Below are 27,997 nucleotides of genomic sequence, written 5' to 3' on the forward strand. Positions count from 1 at the left end.
TGCAGGGGGCTCAGAGCGATGGGGAGAGGCACTGTGACGGGGGTCTCAGGGTGGGAGGAGGCAGGGTGCTGGGGACAAGATGGCCTGAAGGGCGGTTTAGGGACTGTGGGAATGGGCCAGGGGCAGTTGGGGGGGCTGAGGGGGCGGTGTTGGGGTGGGGGGAATGGACTGGGGGCAGATTGAGGGGCGGGGTAGGGGGCTCGGGGTGGCCTTAGGGGCGGCCAGGAAAGGCGGGGTGAGGGAATTGGGGGGGCGGCCCGAATGGCAGCTGGGAGAGGCGGGGAAACTGGGGGGACGGACTGAGGGGCAGGGGCGGGGCCGGGTGATGGGGGGCGGCCCGAGGGGCGGGGCAGGCCCGGCCCAGCGGCGGAACGGGCGGCATGGCGGAGGCCTCGGGTTGTGCTGGGCCCTCTCTCCGCTATTTCTGCACGGCCGGCCGGGGCCTGGAGCCCTTCCTGCTTCGGGAGGTGCGGGCCCGGCTAGGGGCCACGCAGGTGAGGGGCCTCGCTTCGCCCGGCCCGCGCTGGGAGGGGTCTGGGCAGGGGGCTGTGTGGAGGGATGCGGGCCTGTGGGGGGAAGTGGGTCTGAGGGGCGGAAATCTGGGTGTATGGGAGTTGAGGGGTGAGGATCGGATGTGGGGGAGTCGGGGGATATGGGCCTGATGAGGTGTGGGGGGATGTAAGGCTGTTGTGGAGGCCTGATGGGGAGGGGGACCTGGGGGGCTGCATGGGGGTTTAAAGAACAGGAGGACGTGTGGCACCATAGAGACTAACACATTTATTTGAGCATGAGCTTTCGTGAGCTACAGCTCACTGCATCGGGTGCATCCGGATGGGGGTTTAAGGAGGTGGAGGCTGTTGGGAGGGAGAGGGGGTTGGGCTCTAATGGGATAGGAGGCTTGGGAGATCCTTTTGTTGAGTTTGTCCTTCGGGTCTCACCTGCTCCAACCTCCCAGGGAGGTTTTGGGTCCTGTGCACGCCAGGATAAACTATATAGTTTTGAAACATGTTCATTTACTGTTAGCCAACATGTTTTTAAACCCTAGCGTAGATGGTGGCTTCCCTCTGTCATCTAATATGTATTATAATACAACTTGTGTGTGTACCTGTTGGCTCACTCTGTTTGGAGATACATCTCCTGCCCATGTCTAGCCAAGTTCTAGGTGACTGGTGAGCCGGTGGGACTTCTGAGGGAGAAACAGACCCTGCAGCCCTAGACAGAGGATGTGAGTTTTAGTTGGGCAAGTTAAAGGTGGTGTGGTGAGACTGAGGTATCTTGTTGCTCAGATCTATTTCTCCACAGTTTTGTTCATGCATAACATAAGACCATAACGGCTATACTAGGTCAGACCAAAGATCCATCTAGCCCAGTATCTTATCTTCTGACGGTGGCCAATGCCAGGTGCCCCAGAGCAAATGAACAGACAGGTAATCACCAAGTGATCCACTCCCTGTCGCCTGTTCCCAGCTTCTGGCAAACTGAGGCTAAGGACACTTCATTTAAGGTGCACTTCTGATGTGAGGGGGCATGTATCTGTTTCTTCTTGTGCCCTGTTCACAAAGAAAAAACATCCATTCTTTTGTTATGGCTGCTCTTGGTGCTTTTCTGATTCCACTTGTGTAACTTGAGTTAGCTGTTATGTAACCCAGGTTATAATAGGACTGACTGCCAAACACGATTGTAAAAGTATTAAACTATGTCTATACTAGGTGCTAAGTGGCATTTCAAGTCATGTTAGCAAACTCAATTACCCTAATTTGACTTTAAAACACTTGTTATTCCTACCTCTTCATGCCTGACTAACAGTTGTAAAGGTTCTTCAAGGTGGTTTTTGCATATTTGCACCAGGTGCTACTGGACTAGCTATGCTTATTGGTCATCCCAGTCTTCAAGAAAATCTTCCCCTTAATCTTCATTTGACAACTTCTATGTTACAGATCAGAGCTTAAAATTTCATGTCTTTTTCAAGGCCTAGTTTATCATCATTTAACTATTGAGCATTTAGCTAAATTTAAGATAATATTTTCCCAATTAAGCAGTAGTCTGTTTTCTTGGAGATATCCAAATAAAGCAGCCATTCTAGATCCAAAGGAGTATACTGTAATAATATCTTGGGTTTATAGTGCACCTGTTTGTCCCAAAGTATCTCATACATTACCCCCATGTGATGAGAACTGCAGAAACCCCTTAAGTGAAGGGCAGCAGTCAGGTGGTAAACAGTATGCTGAGCAAAGGAAAAATGCGCAATGACCCTGGGGAAAACCCCCAGTTCTTACAAAGTGCCTCATGGGTTTTAATGTCCTCAGGTATCTAACAGATTGAGTTGATAAGGGTTAGGGTTAACCCTAACTCTAACTGTATACTAAACTATATTGAACTCAATATATTAATATAGTGGTGCTCTTCATTGTACACCTCTGCTTACTGCGGTTGGATGGAGTCAAAGGAGCCAGAGCACTTAATATGAGGGTGTGCAACCGCATAGTAAGTTTCTTTTGGTGGGCCTAAACCAAATCTAGAGACTATTTTTTAGACTTTTTCTTCTTTTTGTTAGGTGGAGTATGTTTCAGGAAAAGTATTCTTTACCACCAATTCTGAGTTGAGTAAATTGAAGATGCTGAAGTCTGGAGAACGATTATTTTTGCTGCTGAAAAAACATGCACCAATTTCTCTCTCTAGAAATAAAGGTACTGTTGATTATTCTTCCTCTTTCTACACACAAAATATTATGAACTCAAAGTACAAGTTGAAATCTGATTTGGAAAAGAATTCCATAATTGTTTTCAAATGCCATAGTTTTAATTAAGTAATAATAAGACTTTTTTGTCCAAGGACATTCAAGTACCTTTCTACTCTGAAAGGTTAATATAAAAAAAAAAAATCACAACACATAACAGGATTCCTCTTTTTGTAAGTGTAGACCTTAGCAACAAATACTCTTGGAGTTTTTAAAGACTTTTTTCCTCTTGAAGGCTCATTTGATTGCTTAAACTTTTTTAAAAATTTGCCTTTTGGGCTGATATCTTTCAGGTCATCTCTCCACTCAAGTGATTTTTTAGAAAGATTGCACAAAAGCAATTCAGTTGTTTTAATAGAGAGAATGGGGAGGAAATACATTTTTAAAGTTTTTTAATAGCTCTGACAGCTTTGTGGTTTAGAATAGTCCCTAGGTCACAAATGTTCCTGTGAGTGGTCAAGGGGAAAATCCATTTTGATTTGGCAGAGTTAGAAGTGATTTAAAAAATAAGACTTGTTTATGCACTCTCTTTATGTAAAGAAACTAATGTTTCATTTCAGAGGAACAGCCGTGTTAGTCTGTATTCGCAAAAAGAAAAGGAGTACTTGTGGCACCTTAGAGACTAACCAATTTATTTGAGCATGAGCTTTCGTGAGCTACAGCTCACTTCATCAGATGTTTACTGTGGAAACTGCAGCAGACTTTATATACACACAGAAATCATGAAACAATACCTCCTCCCACCCCACTGTCCTGCTGGTAATAGCTTATCTAAAGTGATCAACAGGTGGGCCATTTTCGCAAAAAGAAAAGGAGTACTTGTGGCACCTTAGAGACTAACCAATTTATTTGAGCATGAGCTTTCGTGAGCTACAGCTCACTTCATCAGATGTTTACCGTCGCAAAAAGAAAAGGAGTACTTGTGGCACCTTAGAGACTAACCAATTTATTTGAGCATGAGCTTTCGTGAGCTACAGCTCACTTGCACGTACATATTTGTGTAATTTCAGTGGAAAGTTTTTAAAGTTGGGGGTTGGAATCCACCAGAGCTCTGAGAAGTCCTGCCCTGTTCGATGGTATCAATTAATGTACACACTCAACAACCATGCCCATTTTTAGATTCATGCATTACTATACTGGGAGGGGACATAACAGTTTTCAAGTACATAAAAGGTGGTTACAAGAAGGACGGAGAAAAATTGTTGTTTCTTGACCTTTTAGGATTGCACAAGAAGCAAAAGGGCTTAAATTGCAGCAAGAGCAGTTTAGGTTGGACATTAGGAAAAGCTTCCTAACTGTCAGAGTGGTTAAGCACTGGAATAAATTCTCTAGGAAGGTTGTGGAATCTCCATCATTGGGGATTTTTAAGAGCAGGCTGGACAAACACCTGTCAGGGATGGTCTAGCTAATACTTAGTCCTGCTTTGAGTGCAGGGGACTGGACTAAGTGACCTCTTGAGGTCCCTTCCAGTTCTATGATTCTATGATACTCTTTAGTTGTATGGCTGCTTAGTTTTTTTTTCCACAGGGCTCCTGCCTCATTTGGTGCTCAGGTTAGACAGCTGATGAGTCAGGGATATGTACTGAATGAAACAGATTCTGTTGAATTCTGCCAAATTCTTTTCATATATCATGGTATAAATCTGGAGCATTATGTATAATGAGTGAGAGGAATAATTTTCTTGGCGGTTGAGTGGATTTAGGTATATAAACTGAAATGGATTATTTGTGGTATGACGTTTCAAATGTTATAAGTATCTGAAAAGATTAGATTCAGATAAAAATAGTGATGATAGAATTTGATTAGGAACTTGAAAAATATTCTAAAACTTTTCATGAAAGATCAAATTTATCCATGGACCTAAAGTTAAAAAAATAAATAGAAGTACCTAACTTACTTTCATCTGTGTACTGAGGAAAACTGAAGGTCATAATACTTGTACTAATTTTATTCCCCAAAATTCAGTTTCTCAATATTTTACTCTAGTGAAGTCAGTGGAACTACTCATGTACCTAAAGTTAATCACATGTTTATATCTTTACAGTTGGGTTCCTTTCTTCTTATTCTAATTGCCTGTAATAAAGGTTTTGTGGACTAACTGCTTTTCCTTACACCTGTGGAAACTCTGGTGTTGCTGTGGTTTAAATATGGTCATAAAATTTAGCTTTGCTGTTGAAATTTAATTAGTAGTTCTGTTGATGGTGCACAAGAAGGAATAGACTCCAGTTCCCTCTTCTGAAGATGTGTAGGCTCTGCAATGTAACAAGAGTAAAATGTAACTTAAAAAAATTCAAGTTAGTGGATACTAGTATGTGTCTGAATCCACATAGGGAAACGGATCTGACTTTTGGCCACTTTTCAGAGTTGAACAGCATTTCTAAGTGCCTTATAAAGCTGAATAAGCATTATCCTTATTTCACAATAGGGGCAACTAAGTGACAGAGAGATTAAGTTGATTTATCCAAAGGCAAAAAACTAATAATTGGTAGAATAGGGTAAGAGCCCAGTTCATTTTAGCACACTGAGCTAGCTCCAGAATTTGGCCCATTGCCATGCAGAGCTCTCTGAATATCTGAGCAGAGGGGAGAGCTATGGGCAAGGCCAGGACAAAGCAGGACATGATTCAGTTAACATCACCTATAACCAAATCAGATCAGAATTGCAATACTTACGTTCAATAATTGGTGCTTCAGGAGTTAACGAATTCACAAATTTACAGAGTTAATTGTTCTTTTTAACATCTGTTGTCTTAACTCCTTTTGTATAAAATGTTTTAAGAAATTTTGCTGTAGAAAATTCGTGTGGAAACTGTAATGATCCTGGCCCTACTTATTGTGCTGATTTTGTCATGTGTGAATATGTACTAGCCCTGAGTAAAAGTAAAATTTCTTTATCTGTGAAAATGAATGGATTAGACTTTTTGTAAGGCATTGATATTTCATTTAACGGTCCTAGGAAATAAGTGTTTAATATTCCCAAACATATACTTTAATGTTGATTAGTAAAAAAATAAATTGTGTGTATTAAATGTTAACACAGAATAAACTAAGTTCATATCTCTTTTAGGAAAAGTATTTCATGAAATTCAAAAACTTGTAACTGAGGACCCCAGATGTTGGCTGGATATTATTTCCATTTGGAAACATCTTCATGGAAATAAGGTCAAACAAGGAAACATCTCTAAAGAAAATCCAAAATCCCTAAAAAGAAAATCAGAAGAAGAGATAAGTATCATAACAAAAAACCAGAAGAGAGAGCAAATATTAGAGACAGTTTCTGATGAATGCCACGTGGAAGAGCAAAAGAAAAGTGTGGTACTAGAAACAAACAACAACATGGATTTGTTGACTGAAAGCAAAACTTTTCTAGAAGATACATCTGAAAGTAGAATAGAGAAATCCGTTGAAAGCAATAACCGCAGCTTCAGTTTCAGAGTTTCTTGTCGCTGTAGTGGAACAATTGCAAAAGTATTTACTTCACAGGTATGACAAATCAAAATTCCTGAAGGATAGAATGAATTGTACATTTTAAAGGTGTGCTGAAATACCTAATAACTATGTGTATTAGGTTAGTAAACAGATCAGTAATAGTTTCTAAATTGCTTTCTAAAAGCATGACTATTCATGGTTAGTGTTAGAGAACCTTGAATAAAAACACAGGTATTGCTCATTTCAGGGCATTTTTAGGGCAAAATAACTTTTCAAATGAATAGTTTCTATCGAGGATGTATTATATTTATAAGTAATACATTTGTGCATAAGGGATGCAAAAAAGCAACATATCTGTTCCATTTATTTGAGGTTCCATTTATTTTACTTGAAGATGGGCAGAAGTTTGGTTCTTTGGGAGGTTTTTCCATTGAAGTAAGTGCACAGTAAACTGTAAGGCTCCAGTCCCGCAAACACTTAGAAATGTGCTCAATTTTATGCACAGTGTTTTACATTTATTTCAGGCTCTACTCGTTCAAAACTTTCCAGAAATTTGTGGATAGTGGCTATACACTAGGTTAATCTATCTAAAGATATGCTGAACAGCAGGTGTTAAGAGCTTTTCAGATCAAATGAGTTTTCTGTGGGAGTTCCTACAGTGGTAATGTGGCCCCAAACAAGTCCAGCTGGCCTATAAGCAATTAAACTGAGGATTCTGGCTATTGATGGGAGGGACTTTCCCAATCTCTGAGATCTTGGAATGTTGGTGGTCCTACCACCTCAGACTGCAGTGTGTGGGGCTATGCATCAATGTTAAGATGATTCTTCCCAATTATATAAATGTGGGATGGGAAAGGAATTCTTGGCCTTGTAGCACACTTGTTCGTGAATCTCAGGTGAAAGCTGTCAGTTTCTTCCCTATCTGAGAGCAGTCTTCAAGTAGCTAAGGAAGAACCTGCTCATGTTCAGTGTGTTATCCCAGGTCATTCACTTAATTCCAGTCACTTGGTCATATAGCAGTTGAGCAAGCAGGAATCAGTGACTTCACTCCTGAGAAGAAGACAGGCTTGTATAGCCAATCTGTGCATTATATGGCTGCTGCTGATGGAGCAATCCTCTCAGAATGGGTGGAGCAGGCTATATAGTTTGGAGTTTTGACAGTGAGGGTAATTAATCATGGGAACAATTTACCAAGGGTTGTGGTGGATTTACCATCGTTGACACTTTTTAAATCAAGATGGGATGGTTTTCTAAAAGATATGCTCTAGGAATTATTGTAAGGAACTTCTAGGGCTTGTGTTATACAGGAGGTCAGACTAAATGATCACAGTGGTCCCTTCTGGCCTTGGACTCTATGAATCTGAACCTATGAATCAGAGTCATGAAAGCTTAATTTTGGCTAGATAATGGCCTTTAATATGCAGCTTTGTTTATGCTTGCTAAAAAGGGAGAACTGCTAAAGAGCTGTGTTGAACCAATGAACACCATTTTCTTTTAAAGAATTATGGTACAAAGGTTGTAGAAATGACTAGCTCCAATGGGGTGTTATGAGTATGGAGACTTTTGCTGTAATACACCTCTACCCCGATATAATGTGGTCTGATATAATGCGAATTCAGATATAACGCGGTAAAGGAGCGCTCTGGGGAGCGGGACTGCTTTACCTCGTTATAGCCGAATTCGTGTTACCGCAAGCGGTTCCTCTGTGCGCCCCCCCCCGCCCCAACTCACCTCCGCTTCTCCCTCCCTCCCAGGCTTGCCGCAAGCCTGGGAGGGTGGAGAAGCAGAGCTGCGGCATGCTCGTGGGAGGAGGCGGAGCGGAGGTGAGCTGGGGCAGGGGGGTCGCAGCAAAGGGGTGGGGGGGGGCGCAGAGGAACTGCTCCCTGCCCCAGATCACCTCCGCTCCACCTCCTCCCCTGAGCGCGCCGAGGACCGTGTTATATCAGGGTAGAGGTGTACTTTTGCTGTATTTTAGTTGCTGGGCAACTAAAATGATTAGGGGTTTGGAACGGGTCCTATATGAGGAGAGATTAAAGAGGCTAGGACTTTTCCGCTTGGCAAAGAGGAGACTAAGGGGGCATATGATAGAGGTATATAAAATCATGAGTGGTGTGGAGAAAGTGAATAAGGAAAAGTTACATACTTGTTCCCATAATATAAGAACTAGGGACCACCCAATGAAATTAATGGGTAGCAGGTTTAAAACAAATAGAAGGAAGTTCTTCTTTACTCAGCGCACAGTCAACCTGTGGAACTCCTTGCCTGGGGAGCTTGTGAAGGCTAGGACTACAACAAGGTTTAAAAGAGAACTAGATAAATTCATGGAGGTTAAGTCCATTAATGGCTATTAGCCAGGATGGGTAAGGAATGATGTCCCTAGCCTCTGTTTGTCAGAGAGTGGAGATGGATGGCAGGAGAGAGATCACTTGATCATTACCTGTTAGGTTCACTCCCTCTGGGGCACCTGGTATTGGCCACTGTCGGTAGACAGGATACTGGGCTGGAAGGGCCTTTGGTCTGACCCAGTATGGCCATTCTTATGTTCTTATTAAGATCTACAAAATATATTTTAAAGAAACTGAAAATGTCCCTTCACTTTAGGGATGTAAAAGGTTAACTGGAGTGGATGGAGCCATGCTACCTGGCCAGAGTTGCACCGCCCGGCTGGAGCAGGCCCAGCTGCTTAATTGGTTAACCGTTTAAATGACATATTTGTAATCGTTTAAACGGTTAACTTTTTAAATGGTATTCACAGCCCTACTTCACTTGTGTGTGCCATATAGATATTGGGAAGAAACTAGTCAGTGTTTTGATATTCACAAGTAAGTAATGAATCTAGTTACCTAACAGTTCATAGGTTGTGCTTTTTAAATTTTTTTTTAAACTTACTCGATAGTTCTGGTCTAACCCCAGAGTCAGAGACACATCTTTGTTCATTAACAATTAAGTGGATATTTTACTACTTTTTGTTCCTGTTAGCCATGTATAACTAACACAGCTGAAAGAGAGCGGGATTTTATTCCTTCTTGTAACTGACTGCAGTTTGAACAATGAAACTGATGATGTGCAACTGTGCAAACATTGAAAGTAATGGGGGGTTGCATAGCTAACTCTGCAGTGGATGGACTTAAATTCATTGCATGTTTTAAATAAAAGGAGTATTTCTTGAAATCTGCAACCTCTCTAAAATCAGAATGAACTGTAAGTGTTCCCTTTGCAGAGGTCTTATTTGGCCTGCAGAATCTCTGGATAATGAAGGGAAAGAATTAGCTTGTCTCACAGTGTAGGTGGAGTTTACAGGGCTGGCAGGTTGGGGAAGAATTCTACCCCCAATGACACTTTTATAGCTGTGTTTCAGAGCAGAATACCTTTATAAGATGCTGAAGAAAGCAAACTAATTGCCAGTTTAAAAGTAAGTAGTTCTGCACTAATACTTAGTAATCAAATTGTTAAATTTCAGTTGTGGTATTAGGACAAATGTTTTGTTTGGCTTCTTTGTATATGTTCAGATTCAGAGCTGCTAATGTTATATTTCACTATATAGTCTTGCCTTGCTTGTGAATTCTTTAAACTCTAACATAACTTGTTTTTTGTAATTTTGTAACTTAGATTCCTTTTAATCTTAATGGCTTTCAGTGATCGTTTTGTTTTTGGGTTTTTTTGGGGTGGCTTCTTTTTGTTTTTTGTTCTTTCAGGAGGTGGGAAAAGTACTTGGAATAACTCTTATAAAACAGCTTGGATGGAAAGCAGATTTGAGAAACCCTGATCTAGAGGTAATGAAGTGGTTTGTTTACTGAATTCTCTAGTTTTAAAATGACACTGTCAAGTGCTGATTTGACATGACTTATTTCACTGTTCATATTGTGGTTTTAGAGTGTGTGAGATAGTGTCTATAGGCCCCACTCTGAACTAGGGCTGGGAGTAGAGCAATACTGGACTGGGGAGGCCTCACCCCTCAACAGGTGGAGGGCATGTTCCCAGTGGGGGAACAGTTTAAAAGAACACTGGTAGCCAGGAAGCGGGTGAGGGGAATAAGAAGCACACGGCTCCAAGAAGCAAGGCTGATGCTGAGCTGTGCCAAGAAGACAACAGCTTTGTGTGGGTTTATCTAGCAGCGGGGACCGAATCCCCCCCACTCCTCCATTTCTTTGGGATTTGGAAGCTGTCAGAGTGACTGACTGAACAGGACACTAACAGACCAAGGAGAGTCTGCTAAGCCTATGACTATGCGCCAAACTGAGGCTCCATACTGGTAGGAAGTGACCAAATGGAAAACATAATTTGGGGTACCTCAATAACTGGACTGGACACTTTTTAATAAACCCCTGGGTCAGGACCTGGTGGAGTGAGTTGGGGGCCTGGTCCCCCCCATCTTGGCGCTTCCCCCCCCCCCCACTTCTCTGTAGTGACACAACCTGTGGGGAGAAATTGGCACATGTGGGGGTGATTGAGGCCATACATACAGAGCCCCATCTGGGATGAACAAGGTGGCAGAAACTGAAAGGCCACTATCTGACCACTAAGCCAACTGGGCATTGGACCTTCCTGCTTCAGTATAGAACATTTTCATTACTTAAATATACCAGTATAGGATTCTCCCTCCTGTGTTCTTGTTGTAAGACTGTGTAGAATTCCCCTCACCCTTTGCTACTGATGTGAACAAAAAAGTACCAGTAGTCTTCTTGTGGCACTGGGGAAGGGGACTCCCGTATACCTATGAACCAGTAAGTCTGGTAGCAAAGGTTCTGACCAAACCCAGAAGGGGTGAAAGTTCAGTCATCCTGATACTCTGTCTGAGCCAGTACAGGGTTAAGTCTTCAACCCTGCTCACAAAAGTGGTGGGAAGTCCCATTGGACTAACAGTCTGTTCACATCCCAGCCCAAATCTCTATCCCTGTTGATCTGGTTCCTGAAAGGATGACACTCTGCAGGCTTGATGTCTTCAGCTAGGTATTCCAAACATCCTGGCTTTTCTAAAAGAATCTACTAGTAAGACTTCCAGCTCTAAGTAGAAAGGATTGCTCTATGGTGCAGTGAGACTCACTGTAAATGATGCGTGCAAACTGCCTTGCCTTGCCTTTATTTTTCTGAATCTGTATTAAAGACTGGTTTTAATCCAGGTGCATTTGACAGCTGTTTCAGCCTGCCATGAGCTATTTGAAGGTAGACCATTGTCTCTGCATCCCTTATCATGAAGTTCATGCAGGTCTAGACACATTTTATTTCCATTGTGTGCCCCCCCAAAAGAGCCCCCTGCATAAGGGGATATTTATTTGGTCCTGAAAACCTCTTTTTGAGGCACTTTGTACTTGTGAGTTCAGCTTTCTTATGTGGAAGGTTAATTTCCTGGTGGCAGTGGATTGTCTCATTAAGTGAATATGCTTCAAGCCCTCATGGCTGATCCACATTCATACTAGATTTTACAAGTTATTGCTGTAAACTCTCCCAAAGATCCTTGCCAAGGTAGTGATTGACATCAACCTTTAATAAGCTTATTGCCCTTGCTGCAATTTTTCCACAACCATATGCCCATCGTAATGAAGTTCTTCTCCACAAGCTTGATATGAAAAAGGTCATTAGGGTTCTGCTTGAAGAGGACTGAAGACCTTAGGTCATCCAACTCTGCTTTGTCAGCAGTTCCCTAGGTAAGGCTCTCACTAGGAGGACTTAATGTCTAAATGGTTGTCTGATTGCATTTTATAGTGCAATGATCTAACTGGTCAGGGATGCTTTCTGGGGAAGAGACTTCCATTGCCAACCTTAGAAATTCATTACGCACACCTGTATGTGTACATAGTCAAGGAACTACATATTTGCTATGTGCAGTTCTAGGGATGGTACTTTCAAAAATACCAAAGTTGCTTAGGAGCACAAGTCCCAGTAAAAGGCAAGGGGACTCTTAAGTCACTTCAGTGCTTTGAAAATCCCAGCCCTAAGCAGTAGTGCTTTGTTTTGAAGGAATCCAAGTCCTGCAAAACCTGCTGGCGAAGTTGGGAGGAAATTTTAGTGTCTAAGAATGTTCCTTGAACTATATTAAAAAATTGGTCCTTCAAAGATATGAATGCCTCATGATGAACTCTTAACCAATGTAGAATGTCTTTATGGCTTGTTTAAATGTTACAAATTCTTTTAAAACTTTCCTATTGTGTTCTTTATTTAAAAACGATAAGATAATTTTTGATACTATAGGTTTTTATTGATTGATCTAAAACCCCAAATCCTAATGATAAAGGTCAAATAAATAGCATCTTCGATGCCTAGTTTCAATTAGCAAAACTACCATCACATTTAACTTAGAAGATCCAAGTTTACTTTTTAATGTAATTTTTTTTCCCCTTTCAGCTCTTTGTACATCTAAATGATATTTACTCGGTGGTGGGGATTCCTGTCTTCAGGTAAATATTTTTATCACCAAATTCACAAATAACAGTTCTATAGTATGGCTATTAATTGTCTCATTTTATAAATAAGTCCTGGCAGCTACTGTGTATAAAATATTTTTCTTAACTTGTATCCTTTGGGCTATTGTACATCAAGATCATGTACAATCTGTCTAGAGTTGACTTGAAATCTTGGCCTAAATGTCCAACAGAGCAGCCTAAAGCTAAGGCCATACTTTGGCACCTAAATCAAAGACCTGATTTTCAAAAGTGCTGAGCAATAAGTCACACTCCCTGGTCCCTCACTGAGTTTCCTTTTCTATTGGGTTCCCATAATTGACTATATTATGATTTTTATGCATGACAATTTGCATTTTTACAGAGACATTCTTTTGGATTCACTTCTTATATGGAGTGTTTTAGTTTGGTATCTACCTCTTGTTGTTTGCAGACTTCCACTGGCGACCAGAGAGTATATCCGAACTGCAGGACTCCGATCTACTGTAGCGTGGGCTATGGCATCTCTTGCTGAAATCAATGTAAGCAAACACTGACATAGATTATTAATAGTAGCAACAGAGGGGCCTGCATAATGATAAGTTCTGTTCCCCAGAGAGCTGAGAATTTCATGATCCAGTTAGTGGAGGCAGAGATGGCCTTACAAACACTTGTTAGAGGAACATTATGGATATACTTTTCTCTAAAAGTGCCTGTCCTAACCAACACACCTGCCTTAGCTTTGGATTTCAGAAAATGTAATTGAAGGCATCTCAGTGATTCTTATACTTCTGATGTCTTATGGTAAGTCTAATCTTGTAAAGTGCTGGTTGCTGTCAGTCCTTATTGACTTCAATGGGAATTTATGGGCATGCATCATGTCCCAGGGTCAAGCTCTGTCAAAGAAAATAAGTCAACATCTTTTTGCTTTGAATACAATACCCCATTTGTAAGAGCTGCAGTGCTGAATCACACCCAAAGGTCTTGCCTTTGAAGAACAAATTATACTGTTAAATGTGTAAAAAAAAATACTCAGTATGTTTTGTTTGTTTATAGGCTGGTGCATTTGTTTTAGATCCTATGTGTGGATTAGGAACAATACTCTTGGAAGCTGCAAAAGAATGGCCTGTAAGTTCTACAGTCATAATAGGTAGGATGTTTCCAAGATAGCATTAAATTAATTTATTTTATATTTGTAAAGCATTGTATTGTAATTTACCAAAAGTGTGTGTTCTTGTTGGAAAATCAGCCAAACTTTTCTGGAAAAGTTTGCAGAATTTTTAAACTGAGCTTTAGTTTAAAACTTCTCCAAGATGTACTTATACAAATCACTAACTCCTGTGCACCTGTTCTTGCAATTGTCCAAATTCATAAATAGAGATTCTCATCCCTGCTCTGGCCCTTTTGTGCTAGTTACAGGGGTCTCCGCAGCATAAAGGGGCTCTAAAAGCCCTGGATTCCGCCAGATTATTCCCTCAGCGCAAGAACTGTAGGCTGTCAATCCCCAGAGTATGACAGGGATGATGTCACAGGGCAGTGCACTGCAGGGTTCTGAGTAGTGCAGCTGCTCATAGGTAGTTGTGGAAAGGCTGTTGTAGCTTAGCACCTAGGGCTATCTAAATTACTGCTCCCTAAAGCAACCTGGAATTGCAAAGCTTAAAGCCACTTTTGTACCTCTTCTCTCTGGACTTTGAGTTATATTCTGCTATTGTAAGAGCTGCAGCACTGAATATCACCCAGAGGTTTTGCCTTTGAAGAACAACTTGTACTCTTAAATGTGTAAAAATATTCAGTAATATGTTTTATTCTGCATAATAAAATTTTTCTCCTTTTTCCCTCCAACAGAATGTACATTACTTGGGTGCTGATATAAATGATTCACAGCTACAAGGTGCACATGAAAACATTAAGGCTGCAGGCTTGATGGATAAAATTGAGTTACTTAAAGCATCTGTCATAGGTAATATTTGAGAATGACAAAGCATGTGTTAAGGACTCTAACCAGAGTTCTAGAACTATACAGAAAGTGTAGTTAATGCTGAGAGTCAAAGTATACTAAAACCTTGACTCTTTTCATACATGATTGGTTTGACACTTTCCTTTATGTTCATGACCTGCTGTTTCTGTTCTCTTCCCCTTATATTTTGACAAGAAACTTAACAAAAGGATATTGTATATATTCATTTCCAGGGTTTGGCAAATCACAACCGTTACTCTGTATCTTATGTGAAATTCCCAGTCAAAAAAAGTCATTATTTAGGTAAAAGTTCTAATTAACTATCATAATACAAAGATAAATCCCTGTGATCTGCAGCTTGTAACTCAAATTTTTCTGCAGTGATAACTTAAGCCAATTGATGAATCATTATTTTTTGCAGTGGATACATTTAATGACCCTGGCCTTTTCCTGGAAAATGCTATCGGTTTGTTCTCAATTTATGGGCTGATTTTTAGGAGAAGATGATTGCTTTATGATTTGATACTTAATGTGGACAAGTTCTCCAAATCTGGACCTGAATTATCCACATATGAAAACTCATTACAGCAGTTAGCAAAAGATCTTCTCTATTTGACACCTTACCTTGTATTCAGATGAAGAAGAATGTATAGTACTCCTTTCCTTGTAATACCTGTTTCTTACCTGATTGGTTTTAGAGCCCCCACTGGACTTGGCTTGGCTTAGGATACTTAAAATTAGAAGTATTCTGAACTCAGACCATACCCTTGTTGAGGAAGTAATTGATGCCTTGTGGTTGTATCTTAGTCATTGGTCAGAGTATATTAATTCCACAGTTTTTCAAAAGAATGCATAGCTGGCTATTTCGCTCATAGACAAAACAATTTACCATACATCTTGGTCCAAGAACGTTCTGGCATAGAAAATTCAGGCCTTTGGAGCAGCAATTCAAAGCAGCTCAAAATCAAAATTAAATTGGTTACAGCCATACCTGCCTGTAACCAGATTCTATATGAAAGATCTAATGCGTCACTTCCTTCAATTTAACATCTGCATTTGAGCAAATTATTCTTGTAAGTAAAGGGCCTGCAAGGTTAACCACATAACTCCCACTTTAAAACTCATTTGCAAACAGTTATTTACCTTGAGGAGCAAAACTAGTTTGCAAAAATGGAATTGTAGTGTTTCGTGTTCATTGACTCTAAGACATCCTGATCAGATGTTTTTACTTGTAAATTAACACAGTTTTTCTGGCTGCCAGCTTTGCAGACTCAAGCTGGGTGTATTTTTTCTATCAGTAATAAACATTCTGCAAGCTAAATCATGCCCTCATTTATACCATTGCCTTTAGTGGAATATGGGACTGAAGCTACGCTAATGGCACTGGTTTCTTTCTAGTAATGAAAGAGGATAGATAAAGATGTTTGTGGGGTTTCTTAAGTCTTTTAGCAGATACCATAGGTGTCCCCTGTCACACATCTCTTGAGTGCCTCCTGTGTGGTGTTGGTGGATGAAATGTTTTATAACAGGGATTCTCAAACTGGGGGTCGGGACCCCTGAGGGGGTCATGAGGTTATTACATGGGGGGGGGTGTCACGAGCTGTCAGCCTCCACCCCAAACCCTGCTTCGACTCCAGCATTTATAATAGTTTTAAATACAAAAAAGTGTTTTTAATTTATAGGGGGTGGTCACACTCAGAGGCTTGCTGTGTGAAAGGGGTCACCAATACAAAAGTTTGAGAACCAGTGTTTTATAACAATGCCGTAAGCTTGGAAGTGTGTAAGACCCTCAGGTGCTTACAATACATTCTTCCAGGTTCATAGCAAACTCAACAGGTCTTAGCCTTAGTGAAGGAGGTGATCCTATGTCTACACTATGGATCTTATAGCAGCACAGCTGTATTATTGCAGCTGCCCTGCTATAAGGTTTCCTGTGTAGCCTCTCCTTGCCAGCAGGATAGCCTCTCCTGCCGACATAGCGCTGTCCACACCAGCACTTTTGTTAGTGAAACTTGTGTCTGTCACGGGGGTATTTTTTCACACCCCTGACTGACAAAAGTTTTACCAAGAAAAGTGGTAGTGTAGATAAAGCCTAAGGCTTGTAAACCTGCTCCTTGATGGTCAATTTATAAATTCAGTGGACTATTATCCTGTGGCTTATCTCCCAGTTTGGATCCCCAATATGGGAAAACAGTTCTCCAGTCTAGTTCTTCTTAGACCACTTCTGTAGAAAGTTGTCACTGATAGTTTATCTGCAGAGGTTGGGGGGATCTATGCTGTCAGATTCAAAGCAGAGAAAAGTTTATCTAGTTACTGTAATACTTTGTGGAGACTGACAACATAAATTGTATACTCCCTTTGCACCATGTCTGCCTTTCAAGGTGTGTCCATGTGAATTCTGTTGGAGTTCATGGCTCCTTATGAGGCAGCATATACATTGCCCCAATAGCCATGGCTTTTTGGAAGGTTCTGAACCCTGTGCTGAGGATATGCACTCCACAAGAGTGAGAATCTTTGCTGTCAACCTGCTTGAACCATGGTTGCTACTCAGTCACTGTTCTTTCTTAAGTTTAGCCAAATTTAAGAATCAAACTTCTGTTTTGCAGCATTGCCATTACCTTCAGAAAGTGTTGACGTTGTGATATCGGACATTCCATTTGGGAAAAAGTTCAAGATAACAAAAGACATAAAGCTTCTACAAAATATTCTTCGAGAAATGGAAAGGTATGTATAATCTTTGAAACACTTTAGGGTATTTTTTTAAACTCTATACTTGTTTGTAATCTTGAGCATAAAAAACTGTACTTTAAATGAACCCTCAATTCTGTGGTCTGGACCCAGAAAAGTTAGTAATTAAATATGTGTATGTTGCATACAATTATTCCTCACAAATGCACTTCTCCAGAGCATCACCTTGAGGTGTTGCATGTCTTGCCTTGCAATCTGTGGAAGCTTTGACATCAGTAAGAGCTGTCAAAGCATGTATGTTGTATGTTACGTCCTTGAGGCATTCGTGAACTGAGGGGTTACTCTTTCCACAAGTCAGTGTGGTGAAAGAACCTTCACCCTTCCTACTGTTTTCAGGTAGAGGTTATTTTGAAAGCTGGCTGAGTTTTCAGAGATGGTCTGAGAAGCATACAGCTGTCAAAGTTTAGACACTCATACCAGATGATTCTAAATGGTTTGTTTTTGTTGATGCTAGAGGAGTCTTAAGATGCATTTGCAACAGTAGAATAGTAAAGACCTCTACCTGTCATCATAAATGTTGACAGGTTTCTATGCCCCCTTTCTGGTTTATGTCACACACACTAGTCTCATTTTTAGAGGTGTATACTGTTGGCTTGGTGATCATTTTAACATTTCTTTTATAGGGAACACTAGGACTGCTTGTGTGGGTTTTTTTCTTCACATTTAGAGCCACTTTAAAAGTTAGAGGAAAACTGAATTTTTTAAAGAAGAAATTATTCCTTTATTTTCTAAACTATTTAAAATGTGTAAAAAGCTTAAAGCGTTAAGGCATAAATATGATAACCCCTTCTTAGATTTTTTTTTAATGCATTTTTTAAATAAAGACATTAAATGTTAACAGAACATGTTTTTGCAGAGAAAATGAAGGGGAAAGTAAACGACACAAAGTAAGAGAGACAGATGTTTCTTCTGTTCCTGTTTTAAAACTTTCTCTGCAGCCTCTCACTTTCTTTTTTTCTGTAATAGCTGAAAGGCTTTTGCTTTTCTCAGTTGTTCTACTGCCTCTCTCACTTTCTTGTTTAACCACTCCCCTTTATTTTGTCTAAAACTGCATGTTTTGTTACTAATATTTGTATGCATTTTTTGAAATAAAGGCATTACTTTCATCTCTAAAAAGGCCTGTTATCATATTTGTCGTAATACTTTATTCCTCTGTTTACTAAACTTTAATTAAAATATCTAAAAAGCCTTCTGAAAAAACTTTCCTCTGAGCTTGAAAATGGCTCTAAATGTTGGGGGGGAACCACACAAGCGGTCCTAATGGTCCCCATAAAAATACATTTTCAAAATGACCACCATGCCAAAAATATACATTTCCAAAAATGAGACTGGTGGGCAGGACATAAACCAAAAAAGGGGAGTGTAGAAACTTCTCAGTTTCTATGGTGAAGAAAGGTAAAGAGGTTTTTACTAGTCAGTTGTATTTGTGATCCATTGCCCTATTTATTGGTAGCCCTAATTTTGGGAAAGAGAGGGAATTTACTTTAAGTCTCACTACAGTTGGAAGTGTAACTAGACTATGGAATATAGTAATACACTTTTAATGGAGGTTTGTTGTATTAGATCATGGGTTCTTAAAGTTTTGCAATCAGAACAAGTTTCAGGGGGTTGTGACCACCGTCCCTTATGTTATGGCTGTGTGGGAGGGGTCCTGGTACAGAAAAGGTTGAACCATTGTATTCGATTTTCCTTTTTTGTCAGACCAGACAGGTATTGATGTAATATCTGTTGTTTCTTTTTCAACTATCTACTCTATTCTCTTGTTGGCCTTGCTTAGAGTTCTGGTCTTGCTTTCTCTCTTGGTGGATCTTCTTGGGCAAAGATATTTCCTTGAATATGGGAACAAGGAAAAAAATTTGCTGGAGAAGTTTCACCAAGAGACTCAATGAGACCCTTTTATTCGATCTGCTGACTGTGAGCAGTTTTCAGATGGGGGCAGTTCCCCCCTGGGGTTCAAGCATTCCAGTGGCTCTTGTAACACTAGTTCCCAACAGGTAATTTATATAACTTGATTTTAAACTGTGTAATTTTATGTCACCTTTCCTCAGATTAAAAAGCTTTAGGAATCAATAAAACAAACTGAGGACAATAACTTAGATCTCAATGACTACACTTCCGATGTCATGAATCATACGTGTAGCTACACAATGCAGTGAAAAGCAGTCTGCGTCCACACTCACTATGGTGTGGAGCTACACAGCAGCAAGAGGCTCCAGCAGCACCCACTGCCAGAACCTTTCCCTGCAGCGAGGAGAGGCTCCAGCAGCTGGAAGCCTGTGGGACACTACACTGCTAAAAATAGCAGAGTGGACGTGGGAGGCACTGCTTGGGCATGTAGAGAGCTTGTGTAGGGTGTATATTCTAGGGTTCAGTTATGGAGGTAACTACTCACCTAAACAGTGCTTCACCCTTTACAATGTTGTTTATGCCCACGCTCACTGGGCATGCAGTGTCTGTACTCTACACACCACTGTAAGTGTAGACTACCCTAAGGAAAAGGTCAGTTTAAAAACTCCCTTATTCTGTCATAGGAGATACTACTTTTACATTGTAGTTTCAAGGCTCTGGAAAATCATTTCAAAGCAGAGGTGGGCAAACCACATCTGGCCCATGGGACCCTCCTGTCTGGCCCCTGAGCTCCTGGCCCGGGAGGCTCACCCCCAGCCCCTCCCCAGCTGTTCCCCCTCCCCTGCAGCCTCAGCTCACTGCACTGCTGGTGCAATGCTCTGGGCAGCCAGGCAATGCAGTTGCAGAGCCGCAGTCTGACTCGGTGCTCTCGACGGTGTGGCTATAGCACCGCCAGCCACCGGTGCTCCACGAAGCGTGGTAAGGGGGCAGGGAGCGGGGAGGGGGGTTGGATAGGGATTGGGGCGGTCAGAGGGCTGGGAACAGGGGGGTTGGATGGGTCAGGGGTCTTGCGGGGGCAGTCCAGAAGGAGAGGAGGGGTTGGATGGTGGCGGGGGTCCAGGGGCAGTCAGGGAGCAGAGGGTGCTGGATGGGGCAGGAGTCTTGGGGGGGCTGTCGGGGCAAGAAGCAGGGGGGTCAGATAGGGGTCGGGCTGCGCCTGGCTGTTTGGGGAGGCACAGCCTCCCCTAACCGGCCCTCCATACAATTTTGGAAACCCGATGTGGTCCTCAAGCCAAAAAGTTTCCCCACCCCTGGTCCAAAGCCTCCATCAGTTAGGTCTGGAAAAGGTGTCTGAGTGAGATCATCATTTCAGTATCAGAAGAAATGTCATCAGTACAGCTGGACCCATCTTTATCTATAGCAAATGCTTTTTATTTCCCCAAGTCAGAAGTATTACTGAGGCAAGAATGGTCCAGCTTCTCCATTTAGGGAAGAATTTAGAGTGGAGCCACAACAGTTTGCAAAAGGTTTTACTGATTATTATGAAACAAGAAACCTACGCATGTACTTAAGCATTTCACTGAATTAGGGCCATGGTAGCTAAAATCCCAGTGTTTCTGGGATCCTTGAAGGGTGACAGATACTGACTTATTCTTTGTAAAGGAGGGTCATAGCTCTGATTTTGATTGTGGGTGCCTAGATACTAGAGTAATAGGGGCATGAGGAGTCCATAGATCTAATGCACAGCCTAGCAACCATGCACAACTAACAGTTTGTTTTTTTTAAACTGTCAGAGTGCTTCATGTTGGAGGGACAGTTGTCTTACTTGTGAGTCAAGATCTCCACAGGCACATGGGTGGCTGTATTAGCAATTGTGTTGAAAATGACACCTCTTTGAACGCCACCAGTGGCAACAAGAAGGGAGCTGCTGCGGTGAAAGACTTGAATCCCGAAGAGAAAAATCAGAGTCCAAGAAGTATTTCCTCTTCAATTACAGGTGTAGAGACTGAACACTTCAACAATAAAACTACATGCTTTGGGTCTTTGGCAGCAGTAGAATCCTATGGAGTTAGCCTTGGGAAAACAGATGCTTTCATATACAAATATAGGAAGATACTTGCTGCTGGAATGCAGTAGCATTCTGAAAGTGAACATGGATCTTATTTGAAAGTATGGTCCTAATTTGGGGCCATATAGTGCCACTGGTAACCAAATGTATTTGGACAGTTTTACAGCATTCCTTCCCTCCCGCCCCCAATCTAATGCTTTCTTTGCTAAAGAATTCAGTAGTCACAAGATGGCAGAGACAATCCTCCAACAACGTTAAGTTGGCCACAATAAAATACTGAAATGAGGCCAAATCCTGAGATCCTTACTCAAGCAAAGCATCCATTTACTTAAGGAGAAAAACCGAGCAAAGGCCTCATGGTTTGGTCCACACTCTTCTAGGAGTGATTTGCATAGGATTTAACTTGCTGCCACTGCGGTGGAACTGTGTAGGTTTGCTTTCCTAAACATTTACCTAGTCAGAATAGGAAACAGATGCACTCTGTCAGATCTGTTGATTGTATATTGATTAGTAATATAATTTAGTTTCCCCAATTAGCACTGGAATTTGCTAGGTTATTGTACCAAGATAAGGCAAAGTATTATCAGAACTCCTGTTCAGTTGGGAGCCTGAACGTACATGGTTGCAACACTCACACTTAGGAAATCACACTGTATTTATAATAATTTTATAAATACAGTTAGCAAAGTCACAAACACTCTAAACCCTGCAAGGGAGGTAGAGATAGTACAGAATGTGCTGAGCATCCAGATACTTACACCATCCCTTGCAAAACAACCTGCAGTGTTAGTTATCTTCCCGATCAGTCATCATCTTGGCATCTCTTAAGGCATACAAGATGGGATACAACTTTTATAATGTGTTACACTTATGCCACCATGCGCAATGCAATACTCAGGAAAGGTTTCAGTCCCTTTTCCTTATTTGTAGTTCCTATTTGTTCTGTTTGTAGTTCCTCACCCTAATGCTGGGATGCCCTTCTCCCATAGATTATTAATCCTTTTACCTCCATTTTATTAGCATATAGTTCAGTCAGTTACCATGGCATTCTTGTTGTCAGACAGCTGCTGATGTCCCTAGCTTAAAATATCTCAAGATGCTATAAACTAGCATCTCATGGTTACTTGTCAACAGTTTAGTTTTTACAGCATTTTATTGTTTAAAATCATTATCTAGGGTTACTTTTGGTTAATTACCTTATGCCTTAATGTAGCTAAACTATTGTCTTACTGGCCTTGTAGGCTCATTGCATTATTGCCTTAATTTACACTTAAGCCTCACCTTGTAAATATCTATACCTGTAGGCTTCAGCACTAAAGGGGATTGGAAGTCTTTACTGAAGTGTCTCTTATGAATCAATTTTTTTTGTAGCAATTACTTAAACAAAAAATGTGATGTAAAACTACTAAAACCCATTTCTATTTTACTTTAGGTATATACAATCTTTTAATGTTAGAATAAATCTAAATATCTAGTGTTCTGTTGGTATGAGATCAGCACAGTGCTACTCATGTTCTTTTGAGTAGCTATTGCAGTTTTTTTTTATTGACATTAAACAGCTCAAGGTTTAATTTATTGCTCACCAATCTGGAGTTAGAGGGTATCACTCACTTTTTAGCTGTTAAGGGTTAGGTCTGAGCACTCAGCAATTATCAGCTCAAAGGTATCACTCACTGCTCCTTGGCTACTGATTATAGCTCAGCACTCCGGTCTTAGGGGTTTTCTCTCACCAGTAAACGTTTTGGGGTTATTGCTCAGCAGTGTGGGGTTCAGGGTTATCTCTCCCTGGTTGTGTAGGCAGTTATGGGTCAGTGCTGAGTGTTCAACCATTATTGGTTTGGATTATTGCTCATTGAAAAGGGGCTGGGCATGGGGTTACCACTCAACATTCAGTGGTTAGGGGTTGCAGGGTAAGGTTGATCACTCTGCTGTTATCAGTGCTGGATTGTCACTCAGTTCTCAGCATTAGGGGCTGAGGGTTGATGTTCACTGCTCAGCCAGTAGGGGTTATGGGTCAGGGCTAAGAGCTCACCAGTTAAGGATTCAGTATTTTTTCTCACTGAACAGTGTTGGGGGTTAAGAGTCAGCAATAAGCACTCATAATTTAGGAGTTAGTGGTAAATGCTCAATATTCAGGGGCTAGAGGTTATTGCTCACAGCTGAGTGGGTGAGGGTTCATGGTGAAGGTTTAGCTACAACCTCCAGCATTCCTGGCAAGGCCTGGGAGAGCCCTACTCCTAAAACAGACAAGGAGTTCTGTTAGGAAATTAAAAATGGCCATTCTGGGTCCAACACATCACTTCCCACATGCCAACCCCAAAGGCTCAGTGCTGTGGGCTTGGCATGGGACTGATATTGAGAACAAGAGCACACAGCAGGGATAGGAGTTGAAGTCACACTGCCCCGGTGAAAGGTGTAACTGAAGATGATGCTGTTGGGAGGGTACCACAGCCTGGATCATGAAGGAGAAAGGACACAGGGTAGATACCCAAAGCAAAAAGATTCCCACCCACTCCTGTTCCGGGAGCCAAATCTGAATATCAGGCCTCAGGGCATAGCACCTCTGCAGCAGCATCTGGACCCTTAGACAAAGAAATCCGTTCTCATCTTCCTAGGCTGTGGCCTACTAGCAGGAGCCAAGGAAATTGCCCTACCAGTCATCGTAATACCAGTGGAGGAAGACCTTAAAGAGGAAGCTTGGGGTCATGGGTGGGCAGCTAACCTAGGGAGAACGCTGCTGCTGGCCTCTCAGCATGGATCCCTACGTGGACGCCACACTTCAGAAGGAAAGGGGCAGCTTTGCTGAGCAAAGCCATTCGCACCCTGCCTCTCCATCCTGTCCATTTCCCACCAGTGAGCTGGTACAGGCCTTACATGCTTGCCCACCTTGGTGTGGGGCAGGGTAAGTAGCCCTAGACCGTCAAAGGTAATACCTCACTGGGAGTCACCTTCAGACATCTTTCCCCACCTCTGGGAGATGGACCAGAGATGCCCACAGAGGGCCCAAGTTTAATAAAGCACATAAGGGTCCCAGCCTAGCTACATAGGACAGAGAAGGTGGTGCAGCTAGTGACCACTACATCTCTACTGTCCCCTGCTCCTTGACCAACTCACACTATCTTAACAGCTGGGAGAAACAGACCTGCATGTTAAGTGGACAGACCTACACAGGGTCACGCATGGCTCCTGGGCCAGAGACTGCCTCTCCCAGCAGGGAGTACTAGTCCCCAGCAGACTTTCCCCTCAGTCATGAAAGGCAAGTATGACCAGTGTACACCTCCAGCCTGACTGAGCACCCACTGTGCCATGGTCACAGGTGGGATGCTAGGAAGCAGGCACATGTGCCTGTCCATTAGAGGTGCCAGGTCTCTACTACCTCCCCCTGCAAGGGCCTGCACACTGGGGCCTACTCCCTGAAAATGGCCTCTTGCTGCTCTGCTCTGCTCTGGCCACCAGGCACTTAATACATAACTTCAGGGAAGCAGGCAGCTCCTGTCAGCTCTAGATTAGAGACGGCAGCAAGTCACTTTCCTCCATCCCTGTAAAGCTGTACACAGCATGACCCATCTATGCACAGAGAACCATTTACACCAGGTCTGCATCCCCACAGGTTTGTACTCCTGCCCATGGCCTGTGAAGGGAAACAGTAGGACAGGATTCAGAGTAGCAACCATGTTGGTCTGTATCCGCAAAAAGAAAACGAGGACTTGTGGCACCTTAGCGACTAACAAATTTATTTGAGCATAAACTTTTGTGAGCTACAGCTCACTTCATCGGATGCATTCAGTGGAAAATACAGTGGGGAGTTTTATATACACAGAGAACATGAAACAATGGGTGTTACCATACACACTGTAACAAGAATCCAGGTTTTCTCACCCTCTTACCAGCAGGACAGTGGGGTGGGAGGAGGTATTGTTTCATGATTTCTGTGTGTATATAAAGTCTGCTGCAGTTTCCACGGTAAACATCTGATGAAGTGAGCTGTAGCTCACGAAAGCTCATGCTCAAATAAATTGGTTAGTCTCTAAGGTGCCACAAGTACTCCTTTTCTTTTTGCGAATACAGACTAACACGGCTGTTCCTCTGAAAACTGTAACAAGAGTGATCAGGTAAGGTGAGCTATTACCAGCAGGAGAGCGGGGGGGGGGGCGACCTTTTGTAGTGATAATCAAGGTGGGCCATTTCCAGTAGTTGACAAGAACGTCTGAGGAACAGTGGGGCTCTGTCAATCTGTTTTTTCACTTCATCAGGTGGGTACTGTAGTTTTAAGAATGCTTGATAGAGATCTTGTAGGTGTTTGTCTCTGTCTGAGGGGTTGGAGCAAATGCGGTTGTATCGTAGAGCTTGGCTGTAGACAATGGATTGTGTGGATGAAAGCTGGAGGCATGTAGGTAGACATAGCGGTCAATAGGTTTCTGGTATAGGGTGGTGTTTATGTGACCATCGCTTATTAGCACCATAGTGTCCAGGAAGTGGATCTCTTGTGTGGACTGTCAAGCGTTCTTACAACTACAATACCCACCTGCTGAAGTGAAGAAACAGATTGACAGAGCCAGAAGAGTACCCAGAAGTTACCTACTACAGGACAGGCCCAACAAAGAAAATAACAGAACGCCACTAGCCATCACCTTCAGCCCCCAACTAAAACCTCTCCAACGCATCATCAAGGATCTACAACCTATCCTGAAAAATGATCCCTCACTCTCACAGATCTTGGGAGACAGGCCAGTCCTTGCTTACAGACAGCCCCCCAACCTGAAGCAAATACTCACCAGCAACCACACAACAGAACCACTGACCCAGGAACCTATCCTTGCGACAAAGCCCGTTGGCAACTGTGTCCGCATATCTATTCAGGGGACACCATCATAGGGCCTAATCACATCAGCCACACTATCAGAGGCTCATTCACCTGCACATCTACCAATGTGATATATGCTATCATTTGCAAGCCCCTCTGCCATGTACATTAGCCAAACTGGACAGTCTCTACGTAAAAGAATAAATGGACACAAATCAGACATCAAGAATTATAACATTCAAAAACCAGTCGGAGAACACTTCAATCTCTTTGGTCACTCGATTACAGACCTAAAAGTGGCAATTCTTCAACAAAAAAAACTTCAAAAACAGACTCCAACGAGAGACTGCTGAATTGGAATTAATTTGCAAACTGGATACAATTAACTTAGGCTTGAATAAAGACTGGGAGTGGATGTGTCATTACACAAAGTAAAACTATTTCTCCATGTTTAATTCCCCCGCCCCCCGGCTGTTCCTCAGAGGCTCTTGTCAACTGCTGGAAATGGCCCACCTTGATTATCACTACAAAAGATTCCCCCCCTCTCCCACTGGTAATAGCTCACCTTACCTGATCACTCTCATTACAGTGTGAATGGTAACACCCATTGTTTCATGTTCTCTGTGTATATAAATCTCCCCACTGTATTTTCCACTGAATGTATCCGATGAAGTGAGCTGTAGTTCACGAAAGCTTATGCTCAAATAAATTTGTTAGTCTCTAAGGTGCCACATGTCCTCCTTTTTTTAGTAGGAGGACAGGCATGGAGAGTTGGCCAAAACGTTAATGACGAGACAGAGAAGGAAGAAAGAAAATAAACACAACATGTGGACACTTCCCAGGATCCAGCTCTCCAGCAGGGAAGACATTACTGCGTGTCCTGTTGCACAACAGTCTTTGTCATAGGGAAGTTATCTTCCTGTACAGCTACAGCTCATCAGGGGCCTTTTCTTAGAAACCCAGACTGGAACAGGGGTTAGCCAAACCCAGACTGGAACAGGGCTCGCTGCCTCCCAAGCACCCCTTTGTGGCCTGGGGTGGGTCTGCAGAGCCCAGCCTCATTTTCTCTTTCTGCTCCAGGCCCTTAAAAGGTAAGACCATCACAGCATTCCCTGTCTGGGGTCCATGTCAATAAAACCTTCACCTCAGTTCCAAGCTAAGCACAGCCCCTCATCCCTGAGCATCTGCTTTTCTGACAGAGTTCAAACACTTCTCTTTCCTGGAGTCAAGGGTCCCCAGCCCTCATTCCCAGAGTTGGGTTCAGTTTACCCTCTCGCTCCTTGTATCTGGAGCTTGCCTTCCCTGAGATGGGTTCATTCCTTTTCCCCTGACAGGAGCCATTCTTGCTCCTTGCAGTACACACCTGCAGCTACTTCCTTACCCCAGCTACAGCATCTCAGCCATCTGGCCTGCCTGGCCCTTCCAGCCCCACGGAGCTGAAGTTCAGCTCCTTTCCTTAGGGACTACCCCAGGAACCTGTTCCTCATATCCCAAGTTCTGGCCTGAGTTAATCATAGGACCTCCTTGGTTCTTATTCATCCTCCCAACCTGAGGAGGAAAGCTAAACGTGTTTCGTGTGAAGCTTAACTGTTCTAGCTGTGGACCTCATCCTACATATGGTGACAGCCCTTGTATGTATAAGAATCTGAAAGGCTGAACCTTCCAGTAGTATAAAAACAATGCTGTTGGACAGACAGTAAATGTACTGCAGACAAGACCAGCTCCAGTCATCTTCCCAGATAAAAATGTTTAACCTTGTCTTAGCAAAAAATACTTTGTATAGTTACACAATTTTTAGCCAACTTTTTTAATTCAAAGAATATTTAAATTAAAAGCCACAGATTGGCTGCACATTAAATATAGGGCAATTACTGTTTGAAATGTATCAACATGAGAGATCTTTGGTTATTGCTTGAAATATGAAATAAGTTCAATAAGAAAGGTATTTTATAAGAAATTTATTAATAATGTGGAGCTTGCCTGGAAGTTGTTATTGGGGAAAAGAATAATTACTAATAAAATTCAATCTC

The 27,997-nt window shown here is 42.2% G+C and overlaps 1 protein-coding gene across 3 annotated transcripts; it reads left to right on the forward strand.

Moving 5' to 3' along the window:
• Window positions 1–336: 336 nt before the first annotated feature.
• Window positions 337–27,997, forward strand: THUMPD2 (THUMP domain 2 tRNA and snRNA guanosine methyltransferase). 3 transcript variants are annotated; one of them, XR_012158358.2, is made up of 11 exons: window positions 337–494; window positions 2,555–2,687; window positions 5,804–6,219; window positions 9,861–9,938; window positions 12,508–12,560; window positions 12,997–13,084; window positions 13,599–13,670; window positions 14,388–14,502; window positions 17,106–17,223; window positions 20,889–24,065; window positions 26,718–27,997. XR_012158358.2 is itself a non-coding variant. In XM_073339989.1 (10 exons), exons 1-10 carry the CDS (start codon window positions 381–383, stop codon window positions 24,385–24,387), a joined length of 1,284 nt encoding a protein of 427 aa, XP_073196090.1. In that variant the 5' UTR covers window positions 337–380; the 3' UTR covers window positions 24,388–24,872. The 3 variants fall into 3 exon arrangements, 2 of the variants coding, with proteins under 2 accessions (XP_073196090.1, XP_073196089.1); XM_073339989.1 differs by lacking the exons at window positions 20,889–24,065; window positions 26,718–27,997 and adding an exon at window positions 24,291–24,872; XM_073339988.2 differs by lacking the exon at window positions 26,718–27,997 and having other exon boundaries at window positions 20,889–24,382.

This window comes from Lepidochelys kempii, chromosome 3 (genome assembly GCF_965140285.1).
Source record: "Lepidochelys kempii isolate rLepKem1 chromosome 3, rLepKem1.hap1, whole genome shotgun sequence".
Lineage (NCBI taxonomy): Eukaryota > Metazoa > Chordata > Testudines > Cheloniidae > Lepidochelys > Lepidochelys kempii.